This window comes from Camelus dromedarius, chromosome 9 (assembly GCF_036321535.1).
Source record: "Camelus dromedarius isolate mCamDro1 chromosome 9, mCamDro1.pat, whole genome shotgun sequence".
Taxonomy (NCBI): domain Eukaryota; kingdom Metazoa; phylum Chordata; class Mammalia; order Artiodactyla; family Camelidae; genus Camelus; species Camelus dromedarius.
Window position 1 is genome coordinate 26340467 of NC_087444.1, and position 18906 is coordinate 26359372.

At 53.8% G+C, this 18906-nt stretch overlaps 1 protein-coding gene across 1 annotated transcript in view; it reads right to left on the minus strand.

The window, feature by feature from the left end:
* The window catches only part of CMIP (c-Maf inducing protein), a 222416-nt gene that overhangs the window by 62361 nt on the left and 141149 nt on the right, over positions 1–18906 (minus strand). The window contains exon 3 of the mRNA XM_031458000.2: positions 8947–8997. Within this exon, the coding sequence (XP_031313860.2) occupies positions 8947–8997 (51 nt within the window). The remainder of the gene's footprint in view (positions 1–8946; positions 8998–18906) is intronic.

Below are 18906 nucleotides of genomic sequence, written 5' to 3' on the forward strand. Positions count from 1 at the left end.
CATTTAACAGAACACTATCCAGAAAAGCAAATGAATAAATTATTAGTATACAGGATATTATATATTGCATAGATAAATCTTATAAACATAATTTTGAGCCAAAGGAGCCAGACACAAGAGTTCAGCTTGCATGATTTCATTTATATGAAGTTCAAATACGTGTGGGACTTCGCTGTGCTGCCAGCAGGCAGGAGCATGGCTTCCTGTGGTGGGGGTGGGGGTGCGTGAGGACTGGAGGGGCCGGGGGACTCCAGGGAGATGGTCATATTCTGTGTCTTGATCTGGGTGGTCACACAGATCAATTCTGCTATCCTTTAATGAGAAGTTTATTTTAAAAACAGAACAAAATGCCCCATGTCTATTCCAAAGAGAAATCTGGTTGGGGAAAGTGAGGACCACTTCGAGGACTGATGCTCGCCTGTGGCTTCCCTGCCTCTTTGGGCTCAGACATGGGGCCACGTCATCCTTACCCCCACCCTCTCCAGACCCAGGCAGTGCCACCTCCAGTCAGAAGGAGGAGGCTGGGCTCAGAGACCCACCACACTGGGTTCAGATCCCAGCTGTGCCTGGTTCTGGCTGTGGATAAGCCCCTCTGCCGTCTCAGCTCCTCTTTCAAGATGGGCCTAATCAAACCTTGAGAAGACCGCAAGAGAGCACACATCAGAGCCCCCCAGCATGGCTCCTGGTGTTAGCAGATACCTAGTAACTGTTCTCTCCGTTCACTGTAAAGAAAGCCCCTGAGAGCGTGAGCTCTCCTCCCTAGGCTGTCCTGTCCTCTGCCACTTGCTAGTTTCAATCCCTGAAGCCCTCCTTGTTGTTAGTTACAGGGTCCCCGATGACCCACAGAGGGCCATGAGATGCGGCTGGGCGTCACTGGGGAATGTGGTCCTCCCAGGGGGACTGACAGCCTGGACCCCCAGGGGCCTCCCCTCGGGTCCACTGAGCACAGGTGCTGGAGAAGCGGCCTGGCTAGACTCACCTGTGTGAGGACATCTGCTCTCTGGGGCTCAGCTCCACCACCGGCTGTACCTCCCGCTGAGGCCCCTCCCAAAGTCTTGGACTGTGATGGGCCCCCTGCCTAGTGGGAACCCCCCCCCCCCCCCCGCCACAGTTCTCTCCTGAATCCCTCTGATCCCTTTTAGGAAACACAAAGCCCTCTTTGACCAAGTGCCAGAAACTAATCTGGACGGAATTCCTGCCTTTTCAACCTGGAGGAAGCAGACCTGTGGCTGGGCCTGTGAAAGGACAGAGGCCAACTCCTTCCCCCCATCGCCCTGCTCCCTGGTTTGCCTTCCTGCTCAGAGGCAGGACAGTTGACACTCAGGACGGTCCCAGGCAGAGGAGAAAAGGAAGCTCAACAACAGCTCCTGTGAACAAGCCTCAGGCCCCAGGGACAGAGGCCAGAGCCAACGGGACTGGATGTAGCTTCCCAGTAACACTCAGTCTCCACGAGGTCACTAAAGGTGGGGATGGTAGGAAGCTTTCATTCCCTCCGTCAACTCAGGTTGACCAGCAGGGACTTTGTCGAGAAGCGTTCTGCCTCAGGGGAAGAGAGTGCAGCGATTGATTAGTGATGCCTGTCATGGGCTCACTGGGGGTTGGAGGTATGCATGCTATGCATGTGCCTCCCTTCTTCTGGAGCCCTGTCTTTTGGAACCTTTCTACACAAAGGGAAACAGAGGCCTTGATCACTAAAGAAGAATAGGAATAACTAACATTGATCCAATGCTTATTCTTCCAAGTATTCTTCTAAATTCTTTACCGCCATTAACCCACTTAACTTTCTTGGTCTTATTATGATCTCCCACCTTATTCAGGAGGAAAGGGAGGCCCACAGAGGAAAGCAGCTAGTCCAGGGTCGCACAGTCAGTGAGCAGCAGAGCCAGGATTTGAACCCAGCAGTCTGGCCCAGAGCTCTCCCTGTAGACACTACAGAAATTATTATTTGGGGAGCAGATTGGCAATATGTGGTAAGAGCCACAAAGAATATCCCTACTCTCTGCCCAGTAATCACTGTTCTGGAAACCTGCCCTAAAAAAGTAGTTCAAAAGAAGTAGATCTTGGCTGCAGGGGACCATCAGGACTGCCTTATCTGTAACAGACAAGAGAGAACAGTCCAAATGCCTGACAACAGCAGGTCTTTTGGTAAATTATGCCACGACCTCTTCACAAATGTCATGCAGCCATCAGGAAGCCTCTTCATTTGGGGCTGGACATACACTGAAGCATTTAAGCTGCAACTCTATGCAAAGCAGGACCATCTACGTAGCTAGCCACAGCAGCCAAAAGGTCTATGCAGAGGTGGATGAAGCCTGGAAGGGCATTTCCAGGAGTGAAATCCACCATCAGGTGGGGACTGGCAGAAGCAGAGCAGTCGTTGCCCTTGAGATGGTTGTAAAGGTGTTTTCACAACTGGTGGAAAAGGGCAGAGAAAAAGGGGAGATACAGGGGTGGGGCAGGAGGGACAGGCCACTCAGAAGTGGCAGGAGGTGAAAGAGGGGTCACTGTCTTCCTTCCAGACAAGGTGGGCCCAGCCAGAGCCACATGGGAGCGTGTGACCCAGAGCAGAGCAGGACCAGGAGTCAGGTGAGGTCGGGCAACACAGCCTTGCTGTTGGAATCTGGGGTGATATGGGGTGTTGGGGCAAATGTGGGAGCGCTTGGTCCTGAGCTTGCCCTTCTGGGGCCCAGGCCCAGGCAGTGTGCCGTGTGCTGTGCGGCATGCAGGGCAGCTGGGGGATCGCCAAGTCAGAGATGTGAATTAACTCACATCATCCACACGGTGATGTCTTGAGATCCAGGGGGAAATGTAAAGCTCTCACGAAATGCCTTGCAGGACAAAAACCCCGCTGCCCCTGACACAAGGCAGGAGGACAGACAGGAGACAGGGAGAGTCAGGAGCACGCCCCACAGGCGCGAGGGGAGAGCTGCCTGGTGCGTGTGCGTAGGTGTGTCTGTTTAAGTGCGCACGCACATGCGTGTGCAGTTGGGAGCCACGTTCTCAGGGGTTATGATCCCAGGTTCTGGAATCAAACTTGTGTTCAGACCCCAGCTCTGCCATTCGACAGCTGTGTGAGCAAGGGGTTTAACTTCTCACCCTCGGTCTCCGCACCTGTGAAATGAGGAAACAGGAGGACGCAGTGCCCTCACCAGGTTGTGAGGGTTCAACAGGGTGATGCAGCGAGGTGCTGGCACCTGCCCAGCACAGGAGGGAGTGCCCCATGGTGGGTAGTGAGGCCACCGGCTGCTGTGATGAGAGAGGGATGAGGCTCGGGGACGTGGGTAGCGTCTGAAGGGACATGCATTTGGGGGGATCTGTAATCTGGGGGCCCCAACTCAGGTCTGGAAGTGGCTCTTCCCCCAGGAAGACAGGCCTCAGGCTCCCAGGCCCAAGAGAGAGACAGAGGAGGGTCCAGGAGGAAAGTCAGAATTGGGGGTGACAGCCCCTACTGGAGGGTCCCACCCTTTTCCCTGAGCTCCCCGTCAGGGGAGGGGCATCAGCTCGAGGGCCTTCTATTCCTCTGAGCTGCTTCCCCCAGGTACCTTGGCACCAGCGGGGCCTCTCTCCCTGTGTGGGCACCAGGACGGTGGGTCCAGCCTTCCTGAGAGGGCAGCCTGACGGGAGAGAGAACTAGGCCACCAGCCCCACGCTCTTCACCTCCGAGCCTCCAGTTTTCACCTGCGCACTGGGGACTCTGGCGTGGGCTCAGCCCAGGGCCTGATGTAGAAGTGAGACTGTGACATCATTGGGAGCATTGTCCTTGGCAATGTCCTTTGTCCCCTCGGTCCCCTCGGTCCCCTCATCCAGGAGACGGGACAGTGAAGACCTTGCGGAACCGCCGTGAGGATTAAGGGAGCAAACGTGCATAAAGTGGCAGGCCCAGGGGTGCTCAAAACCCAGAAGGAGCGCCCACAGCCTGCACCTCCTGAGGACAGACTGCCCCTCCGAGATCTTACAGACACTGAGGCACTGCAGGGGCTGACCCTCCCACTCCTGCCCACCAGCTGCTCTGATACCGGCTCCTGCGGGCTCCCTCCTAACTTCACATCCAGAGCAGCCCATGCTCACACCCACCCAGTAAGAGATGCTAGGAATTTCCCCATTTCACAGGGAAGACTGAGGCCTGAATAAACACACTCCATACCCAATGCACCCAACTAGGTTACCCCCTCACTCACACACACACACACACACACACACACACACACTCATACACACGTGCACGAACCCTATGTCTTCTTCACCCTTCTACTCTGTTCAGGTGAGGGACAAGGCCCTGGCTGGGGGTGACCACCAGCTGTGGCCACCCCTGGGGCCTGGGAAACCCTGCGTGGGGAGAAGGAGGCTGCATGGCCAGGGCCCATGGCCAGAAAGGATGCAAACCTGGGCTGAGATTTTCCCAGGGCCAAGGGCATTCCTCTGCCCGGCAGCCTTGTGACAGGATCACAGGTCAGCTGCTGGTCTCACACTGGCTGCTCCGTGCCCCCAGGGCTCAGGCTTGGCCCTGGGGCTGTTGTCAGTGACCCAGCTCCCCCAACCCTGGCATAAAATCATCTTGGGTTTCAGGACTTATGGGCAACGGCGAGGAACCCCTCTCAGGAAGTGAGAAGGCACTTTGCAGAGCTGGAGGCACAAGAAGCACTGACTCCACAGAGGAGGTGGGTGGTCTTGCTTCTTGGGCCTCTTTCAAAAGCTCCTTACAGGTGTGCCTCCTCCCTGCCAGGCCTGTCCGTCACAGCTGTGTGCATCTGGGCCCCTTGCCTCGAGCCTAGAAACAGGCCAACCTCCTGACAGCTTTGTAAACACACACTGACCCTCACAGCCTGAAGCACACTCTTGGCCTTGTCACACAAACCAGGTCTGTCCCCTTCTAGCCCTGCACACGTGACAGGCCTGACTCCACAGGACGTGGCTTCCAAGGTGCATCTGAGTGAGAAATGAGGCCTCATTAACTCAGTACAACTGTTTATGCTTCCATACCCCCAGGAATTAGCCTCAGGGGCCAAACCACCCAAACCAAACAGGACTGGCCTCTAGGGAGCCCTGAGGTCGGCATGCTCGGCTCCAGCGGATCCTGGGAGGGCTGGAGCCGCCACCCCACTGCCCAGAGTGACCCCATTCCACCCTCCTTCCTGTCGTCCTCCTGTGGGCCCCAGGCCTCCTCTGGACCTCCCAGACCAGCGCTGCCCAGAGAGAGAAGGAGAGGCCGGGAAGGGGGTCCCAGGGACATTGTGGGTCTCTGGCCTTCTGGGGGCCTTGGGACCCAGGACAAGTGACTCAAATTTCCTCACACACAAACATCAATGACAACAAACTGTTCGGTGAGACAAGATAATGCTCAAAGCCCAATGCCTAGCATGGAGGATACTCTTCTAGTGAGCTCTGATGGCCTGTGGACCCAATGAAGCTCAGAGCTGAGGCCACAGGAACAATGGCGCCCCAGGGATGGAGCAGACCCCCGGGATGGAGCAGACCCCCCGGGATGGAGCAGACCCCCAGGATGGAGCAGACCCCCGGGATGGAGCAGACCCCCAGGATGCAGCAGATCCCCCAGGATGAAGCAGGACTCCCAGGATGAAGTAGGTCCCCCGGGATGGAGCAGAGGGGGCAGCAAGAGTATCACACAGGTGCCTTCCTCACACCCTGCCTTGTCCCACTGCACAATACGAGGCAGATGCCACAGCGGCGCTTCCCAAGCCTTTTTTTTTTTCATTATCGACCCCCTTAAGAGCATTTTAAGGTATTCCCCCCCCCACTTGCCCTTGTCCTTTTGAAATTAAATAGTAGAAAATAAGGTTTTGTTGAGGAGACTGAACTAGGAAAGCCACGTACCACTGGAATAACTGCAGGTTTTTTAAGCCCCAAAATACCAATTTTGGCCCACTTGGAGGAAATATCACAGCTGTGCAGAATGCCCTGGAGATGCCAGTACAACTAGATAGAAAAAAAAAATCGATAAATCAATGGGTAACATTCTTTACAAATAGAAGAATGCATTCTCTATGTGCACAGTAGCTACAACATGCGTGTACATGTTGCTGTCGGGAAAAAACGATAAAGCCAGTATTTATAAAATTTTACAACTCAAGCTAAGGTGGTGGGATTTCTAAAATCCTAAACTGTGATATTCTACTGGTTTTTTTTTTAAAGTTAAAGATAGAGAAAAGAAAAAAAGAGAGAAAAAGAAAAAAAGAGAGAAAAAGAAACCCCAAAATGGTTGGTGGTAAATAAGGAGAAAGTGACTGCATCAGCAGGGACAAACAGGACACATCCTGAGGGGGCTGAAGAGTCTCAGTTAGAATGAGGCACAGATCGGTCCTGACACCTGCTGTGAGACTATGGGCAAGGCACTAGACCTCTCTGAGCCTTGTCATTTGCTGCATAACCATGAACAGGAAAGCGCCCAGCCATGCCTCGTATGTTGTAGGTACTCGGAAACTGCGTCTGAATTAATGAACACTACTAAGTAGAATCTACGCAAACCACAAGACGAGTCAGCTATAGAACAGGATTCGAATCCAGGTCTCTTAGCTCATTTCACTAGCCGGCCGTACCTCCAAAAGACCTTATATTTCTTGCCATTTTCAAAGGAAGCAGAGCTTGCCTCCTCCAAACTCATCAAAAACTGAATGGCAAAGAGCCACAGGAATGAAATCAAGTTGCTGATACTAAGGTATCACTGCCACCTGGTGGCAGCATACCTAAATCATTGGTGGGGGGAGGGGGAGACGACACTGTCAAAAGGGGAAAACTACCCGTGTCTTACTCATGCCTGAGACACAAGCAAATGCTTGCACAGTGAGAACAAAGGTCACCATCCACCACCTGGCAAAGGGGCCACTCACTGCTGGGCATTTGCTGATTCCTTGGTACCCTGACTTGGGTTTCTTGGATGCTTTCTTTCCTTTTTTAAAAAAAATTAACTGATTAAATGTAACAGCCATAAACCAAACACCACCAAAACTGAGTGCAGACATCCAGGTCTTTATGAGAACTGCTAGAAACCCAGGGATCCCCAACTCTGCACTTGCTCAATCAACTGTCTGAACCCTATATGCAACAACTGCCGTCTGAACTTGTACATTTCAATCTTGTCACTTTTAAATCATCCTTTGAGCTGTCACGATTTCCTGAAAGGTGGCTGGCTATGCCCACCACCTTAGTCATCCCTTGTAGCAGCATAATATTCACACATTTCACAAGCACTGCCTTTTAGGTGTTCCCATAGATTCCAGAAAATGGTTAAGAAAATGTGGACCAGGGCAAGGCAGAAAGCAGAGCCCTGCAGAAGCCACTAAAGACAGCTTCTCCCTTTGACACTGATCTTTGCACCTTTCAATGAGGCTGTCAGGTGGACAGTATGTCTCCAAGTACTTTCTGCCCCACCCTGAGCAAGGCAATCCTTTACTGAGGAGTCACAAGGAAAACATGCATGGAGAACAGAAGAGGGAACGCTCTGGGTAGCCGTTGTCCATGGCAGTGAAATGGCCTCTTCCTTCAGGGAGCTCCTGACTACCATACCACCCTCTCGACTGCCCGGGCATTTGACTCCCAGATGGCCTGCCACAGGTCCTGACCTGGGACACACTTGGCGGCAGAGAACCAGGCCTTCGGGACAATGTCCCTGCAGAGATCAAGCTCTCAGCAGCATGTGCCACCTGCCTGCTTAGCTGCCACCTGGTGCCTCCTGCCTGCACTCAGAAACATACAGGAATGAGAAAGACCTAGGTCTGAATCCTGCCCCAGGCCCTTACTAGCTGTGGGAGCTGGGCTCCAGCCTGGCCTTGCCTTTCCCATATATCACATGGGAGCAATGATAACAACTAGCCTTACAAGGCTGCTGCAAAGGTGAAAGAGGCATGTGAGGTGGCCTCATGCCCTGGCACACAGCAGGTGCTCAATAAGTGCTAGTCCTTTCCCTTTGCAGCTCCAATTTGGAGACTACCGCTTAGCCTCTGAGACAGCCACATGAGCACAAAGCGAGGGGACCTGCCGCTGTTGAGGGAAGGAGGGGAGCAGCCCTCGTTGGGACCAGGAATGTCATTTTCTGGGGTTGTAATACTATCCTCTGCCCAGCTGTAACAAGAGCCCCTCTGGAGGCACGAGAGGAATTCAGACTGTCCCCTGGTTGTCCCAGCATGGCATCTGGCCTCAAACCCTGCAAAGGACCGGCTGCTCACCCCACGATCCTCCAGCTTAGTGTGAGATGACAGCACAGGACATGCACCAGTCATCCTAGCCACACCCTGCTGGTTCTGCGAGGCCAAGGGCCTGCCATGGCTTGTTCTAAACTAAAAGATAAGAAGGCAGGAGAGATGGGAAGACAGGGTGCAAGGGTCCTGAACCAGAGCAGAATGTGGACCCCCTAGGGGGATGGGAGGACCCTTCTCGTAGATCTGGCCCCTGGGTCTTGAAAGTGCCCTGTAGGGGACTAATTCACCCTATGTGCTAGAAGGCTCTGGACCAGCTTTCAGAGCTAGAACCAAATTAGGCCAAAGAACCAGATAACGGAAAGGAAGTGAAGCCTATGGAAATATATGGTTGTGTGTCTGCATCTCTGATAAATTTACCTTTGGTGCCACCTTTGGAAGTAACTTTCAACCCATCATTTGTGCCTCTGAAGTCCTGCTCCCCAAACCCCTCAGGGCAGCCCCAGCTCTGATAGCAAGCGGTTCCACAATCCTTTTGGAAGCAGGCAAAACACTACAAGGCTAATGGGCAAAGTCAAGGGCCAATGCGGCAGGAATACAGTTTCGGCATCGCAGGGGGAAAGGTATCAACCATCCAAGAGGGAAGCGAGGGGCTTTTATATAAATCGAGCAAAGGTCCTCAGCTGAGCTGACCAGAAGACAAGAGACCTCTGCCCTCACTGGACAGACCAGTCCCGAGCCCACACTCAGCTGTCGAGACAAAGGCGGCCTCTCAAACAAGCGAGTCAGGACTTACCTTCCACTGCAGAGAATGGAACCACTGGTCCCGCAGGTAGCTGTTGGCAGCCTGCAATGAGAAAAACAGGACAGCAAGGTCCAGTCACTGGCTTGTAGCATTTCAGAGCACCTTACAGGCCAGCATGCAAGCCCTACCTGCTCTGTCCCGCGGGGTCTACCTTGTGACCCTGCTGAGCCTTCCAAGGGATGCACCAAGCTGAACCCCTTGTGTGTAAAACCAAACCAGAAGCGGGCACCCGGGGGGGGCTTGTCTGAAACAAGACAGCACTGCTACCAGGCACTTGTTTTGCTGGGTAGACACTGTGGCTGGAAGAGCTTTTCAACTCACTCAGGATCACAGAGGGGCCAGGATGAGTGAGGAAGAGGCACGTGGTGGGATGATGACGGCAGAGCGGACTGGGTGCTCTCCCAGCACTGCTCTGGGCGCTGGGTGTTTGTTATCCGCATCATCTGTCCTCAGCCCTCACATCAGCCCTATGTGGTGGGCAACACTGCGTCTATTTCACAAAGGGAAAAACTGAGACCCCCCGCACTCACGTCAACTAACCACAGTTAAACCCAGCAGCCTGGCTACCAAGCCTGTGGGTTTAACCACTATACCTCCTGCCAAGTGCAGAAAGCCACGGTAGAACGCACCCAGTCTTGAACTCAAGCAGAACTACATTAAAAAATTACCATGTGGGGAACAAGACCTTCCGTGATCCACACCACACTAGTTCAGAGACTCTGGGCCACTCAGCGTCACGCTGCTCTCACTCCTGGTCTAGCAGATTTGCTGATGGCAAGAGCAGTATTTATGGCATGTTTAATGTGCGCCAGACACAGTGCTAAGCCCACGTGTGGAATGGCTCATCCAGTCCTTTAAAGTCAATGCTGGGAAGCTGGCACTGTCAGCACTGTCATCCCTATGGTACAGATGAGGAAACTGAGGCTTGGGAGGGTTAAACTCTCCCACAGGCTCACAGGCAGTAGGTGTGGGGCCAGGGCTTGAACCCAGCAGTCATGCTGAGGCCAGTGTTACAGCATTTCAAGTCTGCCGCGGGCCACTCCCAAGGCAGAAATGCAATGTCCCTTCCCTGCCTGACCCCACAATTCTCCGCTCCAAGTGACCCTGACCCTGATAGTCAAGGGACTCTGACCAAGGCCAGAGACTGCCTCCAAGTACGAATGTCCACCTTCTGTCCCTGAGCCACACAGAAGCACGTGTACAACTTCAGGTCACCCTCATTCAAGGAGATTTAGCTCTTGTAGATTTACACACTCCAAATCATCGATGAAACATGAGGTGCTCTCCTAGGGCAGAGTTTGGGGAAATCTCTGGGCTGGAATCAATGAACCGGTTCAGTGGCCCGAGCAGCCAGGCATTAGGCTCCCGTGGGCAAGCTCAGAGACTCGTTCCGAACCCTAACAGACCTGTACCAGCACCTGGAGGCAAGGCGAGTCTGAGTTTCTGCCCTGAGGGAGGAGCAGGCTGTGAGACACCCCCTCTGTGATGCAGGAACATCTGCGGTATCCAAGTCTCCAAGAGACCTGGGTTCAAGTCCGAGGTCTAGCGGTGTGACCTGGAGCAAGTCCCTGGATGACGCAAAGCCTATGACACCTGACTGGGGCAGTGGAGGTAGAAGGGGAGTCTGCCATGGGGACCAGAGCACCCCAGAGAGTCCGTGGTCAGAGTTGATTGAGCTGTGGCCTCATGAAAATTCTTGTTCATTAGGGTGACAAAATACATCTCACGCTCAGAGAGAATGGTGCAAAGATCCCAAATGATGAGATAATCCATCTAAAATGCTTATTGAGCACAGCACCCAGCACGTGCAAAACTCCACCAACAGCAGGGATCTGTACCTACAGGAGCCATGGCCAGCGGTGCACTGATAAGCGTGTAAGGACAGGCTCTCCCGGATAAAAAGCCCTGATCACAGCGTGTGCGGACTTCCATGCTGTGAGTGATGCCACCTTGGCTGATTCCATGCTACCAGGGGATGTTCCTGGACCAGAGCAGAGATGACCGTGGTCTGCTCTCAGGAGCTGGTACAAGCCAGTGTGAGCCGGCTCCAGCATGCTTCTAGTCCACAACTATTTCTCTGCTTGTTAACACACCAAGGTGGCCAGAGAGACGGGGAGGTATGGTAGATCCAATGAGAGACTTCCAAAGCTTGTCCACGTCCTGATCCCCTGTGAGTGTGTTACCTTTGGTGCAAAGGGACTTTGCAGATGTCATTAAGTTAAGGATTCTGAGATGGGGAGATTATTCTGGATTACCTGGGTGGGCCAGTGTAATCACAAGGGTCTCTATAAGACGGAGGCAGGAGGTCAGAGAGTCAGAGATGGAAGGAGAGGTTGGCCACAAACCCCGGGATGTGGGTGGCCTCTAGAAGCTGGAAACGGGAAGGAAATGGATTCTTCCCTAGAGTTTCAGAAGGAACCAGCCCTGCCAACACCTTGATTTTAGCCCAGTGGGACCTGTTTTTGGATTCAGATCTCTAGAATGGTAAGATTAATCAATTTGTGTTGAACGAATGAATGAATGAAAAAGAGGACTGTAAAATCCCTGAGGTCAGGGTCTCATGTCCAAATCCCAGGCTCTGAGTAGCACGGCCAGTACCACCAGGGTGGGGTGCATGAGAACACAAACCGTGCAAGAAAATGGAAAGCAGTGCGGGTGTAGTAGTGGTGGACAGGGACTCGTTTTGCTGCCTCGGCAACCAAATCCAGTACAGACCTGTGTCCCCTGTGACCAGGCCCAGCCCTTTCCAACCAGGTGGACTCCGCTGGTAGGAGCCCCTGTTAAAGACCTTTAAATGGGCCTCTCGGCCCGTCCCTTGGCTGTGTGTGAGCAGGTGATTTGGGCTGGGGCAATCAGAAGCTCCTGCCCACGACTCTGGGTCTCAAGCAAGTGACGTCAAGATGAGGGGGTGAGAATTCACTATGAGGCAGGGGCTGCGTCTTCCTGTGGAGGTGGTTACTGGGCTGCGACATTGTCTTCCCACTGGCCCCAGTCCACTTTCTAAGCCTGCTCTCCAGGATCCTGGCAATCTTTCTGGTATTTTCCCTTCCTGCTTGAGGCAGCCTGAGTCCACATAGGCTGGTTGCATCCAGAGTCCTGATGGATAAACACGGCCCCACCAGGTCCTTCCTCCTTGTCAAAAATGGATGTTCCGATGCAATTTCCCTGCAGTTGTCTCTCCGGAAGGAACCAGCCAGTTCCCAGAGCTCCAGCTTCTCCCAGTAACACCACGAACCCTCTTGGCATCCCTCAGGTCCCAGGGCTTACACATCAGGTGGTTTTGGTCCTGCCCAGACCTCATTCAGTGTGCCCAGCTGGCGGCTGAGCAGGAACAGCTCCACAGATCTCCTCTCCTGCCCTGTGTCCAGCCTGGCCTTATCCCCAGGTCTCATTTGGGTCTGCTGTGTCCTGCTTTTCACAGCTGCCCACACCATCTCCCCACTGCCCACCGCTCTTCACTGGCACTCGCCTACTCTTCTCCACTTTGGAAACCCCTTTGCCTTCCCCAAAGCCCTGGCCAGGACCACCCACCCTCCCCGACTTCCCAGCTCTTGGAGCCCTTACCCCTACTCCCTGAGGATTATCTGTCCCACCCACAGGATTGGGAAAGGAGGCAGGATCCACTGGGATTAACTGCTGCCTCCTCAGTGAGGCTGGGGGTTAGGAAGTTTGCCGAGTAAATTAATTATAGGTAAGGCAAAGCTCGAGATGCCCGAGGAAGCAGGATGCCACTCAGCCTCCCATGCCTCCTTCCCTGAAAGGCAGAGACAGCGAACGTCTCCCACCCACCCCTGCGGGCTCATTCCTCCAGAGCACAGCTGGGAGGGGAAGTGGCCACAGTGCCTGCCCTGCTCCATGCTAGCTGCACTTTGGAGGAAGACAGAGGCCTTGGCCTCATTCGTCCATTGTAACAAATGGCTCTTTGATTCACAGGCTGAAAGGGATTTCAAGGATCACCCAGTCCCGGGGTTCTCAGTCTTTTGAGGATTTATGGGAACCTGAAACGCTTTGAGAACCTGAAACAAGCGATAGACTCACACCCAAGTAATGTACACACTGGTACACTACCCTCCCCACACAATTGTGCAGGCAGTTTCAGAAAACACGGTGGACCAGCCTTTCTTCTCCCACCATGTTTCTGACGAGGAAACTAAGACCAGACTTGCCGTGGTCTCATCCATATCCTCTCCCAATGTTTCCAGCTCTCCTTCCAGCACGTGGTAGGAATTCACAGCCCTGTGACTTGTGTCACTTCTGGCGGAATCCTCGAAGAGCCAGTGCATGATTTAGTTGGTTCCCTGCCCCCTGTCCTACCAACCAGAAACAATCCAGATACTGCGGACTCACATCTGACCCATGATGCACGTGCAGCATGGGTGAGAAATCATCCTTTGCTGTTTTATGCCACTTAGAATTGGGGGCTGCTTGTCACTGAAGCATCATTTTGCATAACCTGGCTGGCTTTGCTTTTCATCTGGCTTTCACACGGTGTGTACATTGCACCAGGGATCACGCTCTGCTTTCAACCCCTTCCTAAGGGGCCTGCTGAACTCTACCTTTTGGGTCTCACCCACAATGCCAGCTCTGGAATGCCTGTCTTAATGGTGCCTTCCCTTTCGCCACCCTGATCACATCAGGTGATGACAGCTCATTGAACAGGTCACAGTGTCCTGTAATCGCCTATCTTGTCCCTCTTCCTTTCCAGTCTGTAGGCTCTGTGAGGTCAGGGTGAGTCTGACTTATTCACCACTGTGTCCATAAGACTCGGATAAATGTTAAATCAAAGTCTGGATGACGTTGAATGAATGAATGAATGAATGAATGATTGGATGGATACATGGATAAGAGGATGGGTAGGTGGATGGACAGGTGGATAAATGGATAGGTGGATGGACAGATACGGATGGATGGACTGATGGACAGACAAGTGAACAGACTGAAGGATAAATGGATGGGTGGGTGGGCAGATGGATGAAGCATCACTAAACCTACTCTGCTCATTTTGAAGAGCATTTCATGTGCAGTAAACTTCAAAAGAACTATTCAGCCTCAAAACCGCTGCTTCTCCATGTTGTATTTGACTCTAGAAATGTTGTATTTGGCTTTAGAATCATCATGACTGCTTTTTCCTGAGCACCTACTATGCACCTGGCATAGTGTTAAGTATTTTACATGTAATATTGCTGATTCCCACAGCACCCAAGGAGACAGGTAGTATGGGTCCAGTTCACACATAAACTGCAGGCCCAGAGAGGTTATTCCTGCTGCCCAAGGTTACACAGGTGGGGAGCCTGGAAGAGCTAGGCTGGGCCTCAGGTCTGTATGACTCCACAGCTGGCTCTCTCTACTGCTGGGCTCCCAGGAACTGGGTGGGGAAATCTGAAAGCACTGTGCTGATGAAGGGGAGGAGGGCTTGGAGCCTGTTCCAGTCACCCAGAGGCCCCACCCCACAAACAAGAGGGAAGGCGACTCGTGGTGTGGCCACTATGGGCATCCTCACAGCCACCTCCCCTCTCAGATGGAGCCAGAGAGGTTACGCCAGAGTGGAATGTACTGCCCCTTTCTTCGGTTTGTCAAGTTTCGAAGAAGGAAAGAGGCTGCCGAGGGACATTGGGAATCCCAGCGTAGGCATCTCTAAGCGCCTTCCAGGGAAAGGGAGAGGGGACTGGGCTTCACTGGGTCTAAGGGACAGAGCGAGTCTTGGCAGAGTCGCCACACTGATGTGGGAGGGGCCGAGCCTGGACAACCTGGCCCCACGGGACACAGCGCCCAGCCCAGAACCCTGAGGGTCACTCTGAGGAGCCTGGACTCAAGCCTGGGAAAGAGCCCCTGGCAGCAGGCAGGCCTGCTCGAGCAGCACTGACTTCTCCCAGCGATAAATCTTTCGAATACTGAAAGGGCCTCGTTCCAGGCAAATTCTGCCTAATTTCCTCTTCGAAAGTTGCCAAGTTCTCTCTCATTGTTGCATTGTCTCAAGAGGTGAGAAAAACAGCCCAGGGTGCACTGTGGCTGACTGTTCCCAGGTTCTCCTTTCCCGGCCCAACTTCTCAGGGTAAAAACAGCATGTGCTTTTCAGGCCGGAAAGGTCTTTCTCTCCAGCTTCCAGTAAGAAGGGAACCCGCCCTGTCCCTGCCCCGGCTGCCAGCCTTTGGGGTAAACAGATGCCTGGCTTCCGAGCAGCTTTCGGGAACATCAGCGAGAAGAGCAGGTTTGGACACCGTTCCAGAAAGCAGCAGGAGCTCTCGGGAAAGGAGGGTCCCCTTGCCCTGGTCCCACCCGAAACCTTGTTTTCCGAGCAATGAGCCCTGTGTACTTCTTACTAACGGGTAGAAACCCACCTGGGAAGCAGAAATCTCTGGAAGATGATCTGCCACCACACGGCTCTTTAATCCCCGCCAGCCCACCGCACGGGCCGCAAGGAGCACCCCCCAGGATGCTTTCACTACACCGCTTATGTACTAATGTAGTTACCCCTGACAATGAATCGCCAGCAGAAAGGGCATTAAGGGAAGAAAGAAGATAAATAGGTCCTTTCTGCACCCAGGGATTCTAATAACACGGCATTAGGGAGCTCACAGTGAAATACACAAAGCATCCAGAAACACGCCAATTGGACTCAGGCTGGAAGGCTGGCGCCTTTGGTGACTCGACCTGCCGGCATGTTGCTTGGTGTCTCCGAGCAGAGGAGGAGGCACGTCTGCCTGAGAGCCTTTCTTGACCTTCCCTGAACTCAGATAGGTCAGCTCCCGGGGGTCTGAGTGAGGCATTGACTCAAATTCTCACAAAGCAGCTGTGTAAGGACGTCCCCAGGAGAGGGGCAGGGAGAGGAAAGGGAGGGATGGAGAGAGTTACGTCAAGGCGGACAGAGAGAAGGGCTCAGGTGGAGAGAGAGGCCTGGAGAAAGGCAGCAGAGAAAAAGAGAGTGCAAGAGAAGCCGAGAGTGAAATATATGGAGAGAGAGGGAGGGGGAAAGACAGAGAAAAAGTGTCTGAGAAGGCCAGACGGAAACAGACACACATGGATACAGAGCACCTGAAGGAGAGACAGACAGAGAGACCAGGCAGGCTAGGGCAGGGACCCCTGCAACCCCCGACATCACCCCCAAGGAGAGAATAGCTGTGCCACATGCAGCAGGATGGAATCCTGTTTAGGGAGGCAGGGATGCTGGAATCCTGCAGACCCCCCTGCATTCTGAGACTATTTCTGCGGGGGCAGGTGGTGCACGGAGCATGGGGTCAAAATGAAGAGTTTTGGAGTCACACTCTGTGTGTGACTATGAAAACATTCTCTACCTGCACGGTCCAGGACAGTAGCCACTGGCTACACTTGGTACTGAACACTCAGAATGCGGCTAGCGGACTGAGGAACTGCCTTCTTGATGCAATAACTTTAATTTAAGTGCAAACAACCCCGTGTGGCTGGTGACTGTGGTAGGGACAGCTCAACTCAAGGCACCTTCAGCCTCCGCCGATCAGAAGCACCCAGAGGAAGCTCTTCCAGGTGGCCTTGCCCCCAAGCACACCTGGCCGCTTCTGGGTCCCCACCTCCCACCCGGAGCAGGGAAGACTGCGCTGTCATGCCACTGCGCTGGGTCCTGTCACGTGAATCGGGACAAGCCCAAAGCAAAGGACCCGGCTAAGCGACCATCACAACAGCCTGTGAGGGGTGCCTGCCCGACACCTCAGGACACCGCCTGGGGTCCCACGTGGCCCCCGGCCACCCCATAATCATACAGCCCTCCCAGCCTGGAGCCCATCTCCAGGATGACTCGGAACCCGCTTATATAACAAGACGGCCACACACCATCCATGAATCACAGGAGGAGAGGAGGAGGGCGACGACAAGAAGGAAGCAAGGCAGAAGCGATGAAAATGACAGCGAGGGAAAGACTGAGGCAGGCAGGGGCAGGGCTGCACCCACCTGGGCCTCCCTGGGTGACGGGCGGAGGCTGCGTCTGCTTCCCGCCCCCCGGCTCTGAGGCTCTGAGTCCTGCTCTGATCCCAGGGGCCACCGGCCTCCTCCTCCTCCTCCTGCTCTCCTGCTCCAGCCTCTGGCTCCCGGGCTGTGCCGTCCACTGGAGCAGGGGGCAGTGAACGAGAGGGGTGCTGGAGCCGCCGCAGGCCCGCCTGCCCGCCTGCCCGCCGTCAGCACGGCAGGGGGAGCTCTGACGCGAGGCCACCGCCGGACGCAGCCCCAGCCAGGCAAGTCATCACAGCCGGCCCGCAGCCACGGCCTGGATTAAAGGGACATCCTGGCCCTGCCCAGTGACCTGCAACCTCCAAGCCTCACTGCTTCTCTGTCCCCAGGGCAAGTGATGCTCAGACCCTCCTTGGGTGTAAGTTGCCCACTGCCCCCCAGCCCTCTTCACCCAGCTAAAAAGACCTGTAACATCTGGCTGTGACCCAACAACTCTGGACACAACTGCAGGGCACTGCACCCACCTCCCTCTTGCCTCCAGGGCAGCGGGTAGCCCCTCCCCCACATTCATGCTTTGCACTCCTTTCCCTCTGCCCAGAGTGTGTGCCCCCCACCTCCCCGGCACACTCCTACTCATCCCTCTACACCCAGCTCTAATATCGCTAACCCTGGGGAGCCTTCTCTGGTATGAGTGAGTCACTCCCTGCTCTGGGCTCCTTGGGGACATGCCTCTATTTTAGCTGCTACCTCTGCAGTCATTTGTTTATGGCTCTGTCCCCCCAGGAGGCCCAGGAGCTCTTCAAGGATGGGGTGAAGGGGTTTACTCACCTCCACCCCACCCCAATCCCCACCCTCGGCACACAGGCTGGCTGGCTCAGTGCTCTGTGATTCAAATGAGATTTTCTCAGCCCCCTCCTCTCTCAGCTTTCCATGGAATCCTGTTATTGCCCCCCACGCCACCACCCAGCCTTCAATTGCTGCTCTTCCACCAGCCTAAGGGGGCCGGGACTAACCACACCCCATATGCTGGAGCCTCGGATGGGCAGGACGGACGAACGGAGAGGAAAGCTCTGCTGGCTGGAGGTGAGGAGGGAAGAGGTAAGGGTAGGTGAGAGAAAAACTGCCAAGAGCAGAGAAGGAGGGATCTGAGAAGAAAACTGACAGGCAGGCATGGCTCTGCTGTCCTCCAAGAGATGATAGCAAAGGACAGGATTTTCCTAAAGGACGTTTAGCTATGACTCAGCCTGTGGAGTGCAACGTTCCTCACAGGCCCAGCTGCATGCCTCTTGGCTCCATGTGTTAATCTGGTGGCCACTTGAGACAAGTCTTAGGGAGCATCTCTTTGGGCTCAGAGCAGGACTCCCTGTAGTAACAGGAGTAGGAAGAAAATGTTCCTGAAAGAAAGGCCAGGGCTGACCATTCTCCCAGTGATGAGAGAGAACATTCTCTCTGGACGAGGAGTCTCTGACTTGGGGGTCCCTGTTGGAAACTGGTGTGGCACTGACTGAAATGATACAGAATGTGTCATCTGTATGAACTGCACCAGCCATATTATTCTTTCTGTCACAATTCCTTTCTTGGTGGACCTACCTCTCCACCCATGAGGTCCTGGTAAAGGCTATTAGAACACACAGTTGTCTACAGTAAGGGTGTGCATGTAACCCAGGGTAGGGCATCCCCTGGGGTGAATATACAGCACAGTCAACATAATCTTCCATGAGATTTTATAGAAAGATACTGAAAGGAAAATGGCTCTCATGTTTTTAAGGATTACAAGCTCCAAGAATGTCGCCTGGGGCTGCCAGAAGTCCACCTTTCCCACCACATGGAGAGACTGCCTGACAATGAAGCCAGCACACAATAAGCAAACCCAGGAGATAGGAAGAGAGAGACTGAATATCAATGACAAAATTTGACTCCTGGATCCAGCTATGCCTAAAGCCCTCTCTTAAACTTTCCAGTTACCTTAAAAGTTACAGCATCAAATTCTCCTTTTGCTTCAGATAGTTTAAATAATGTCTGCATCATTTCCAA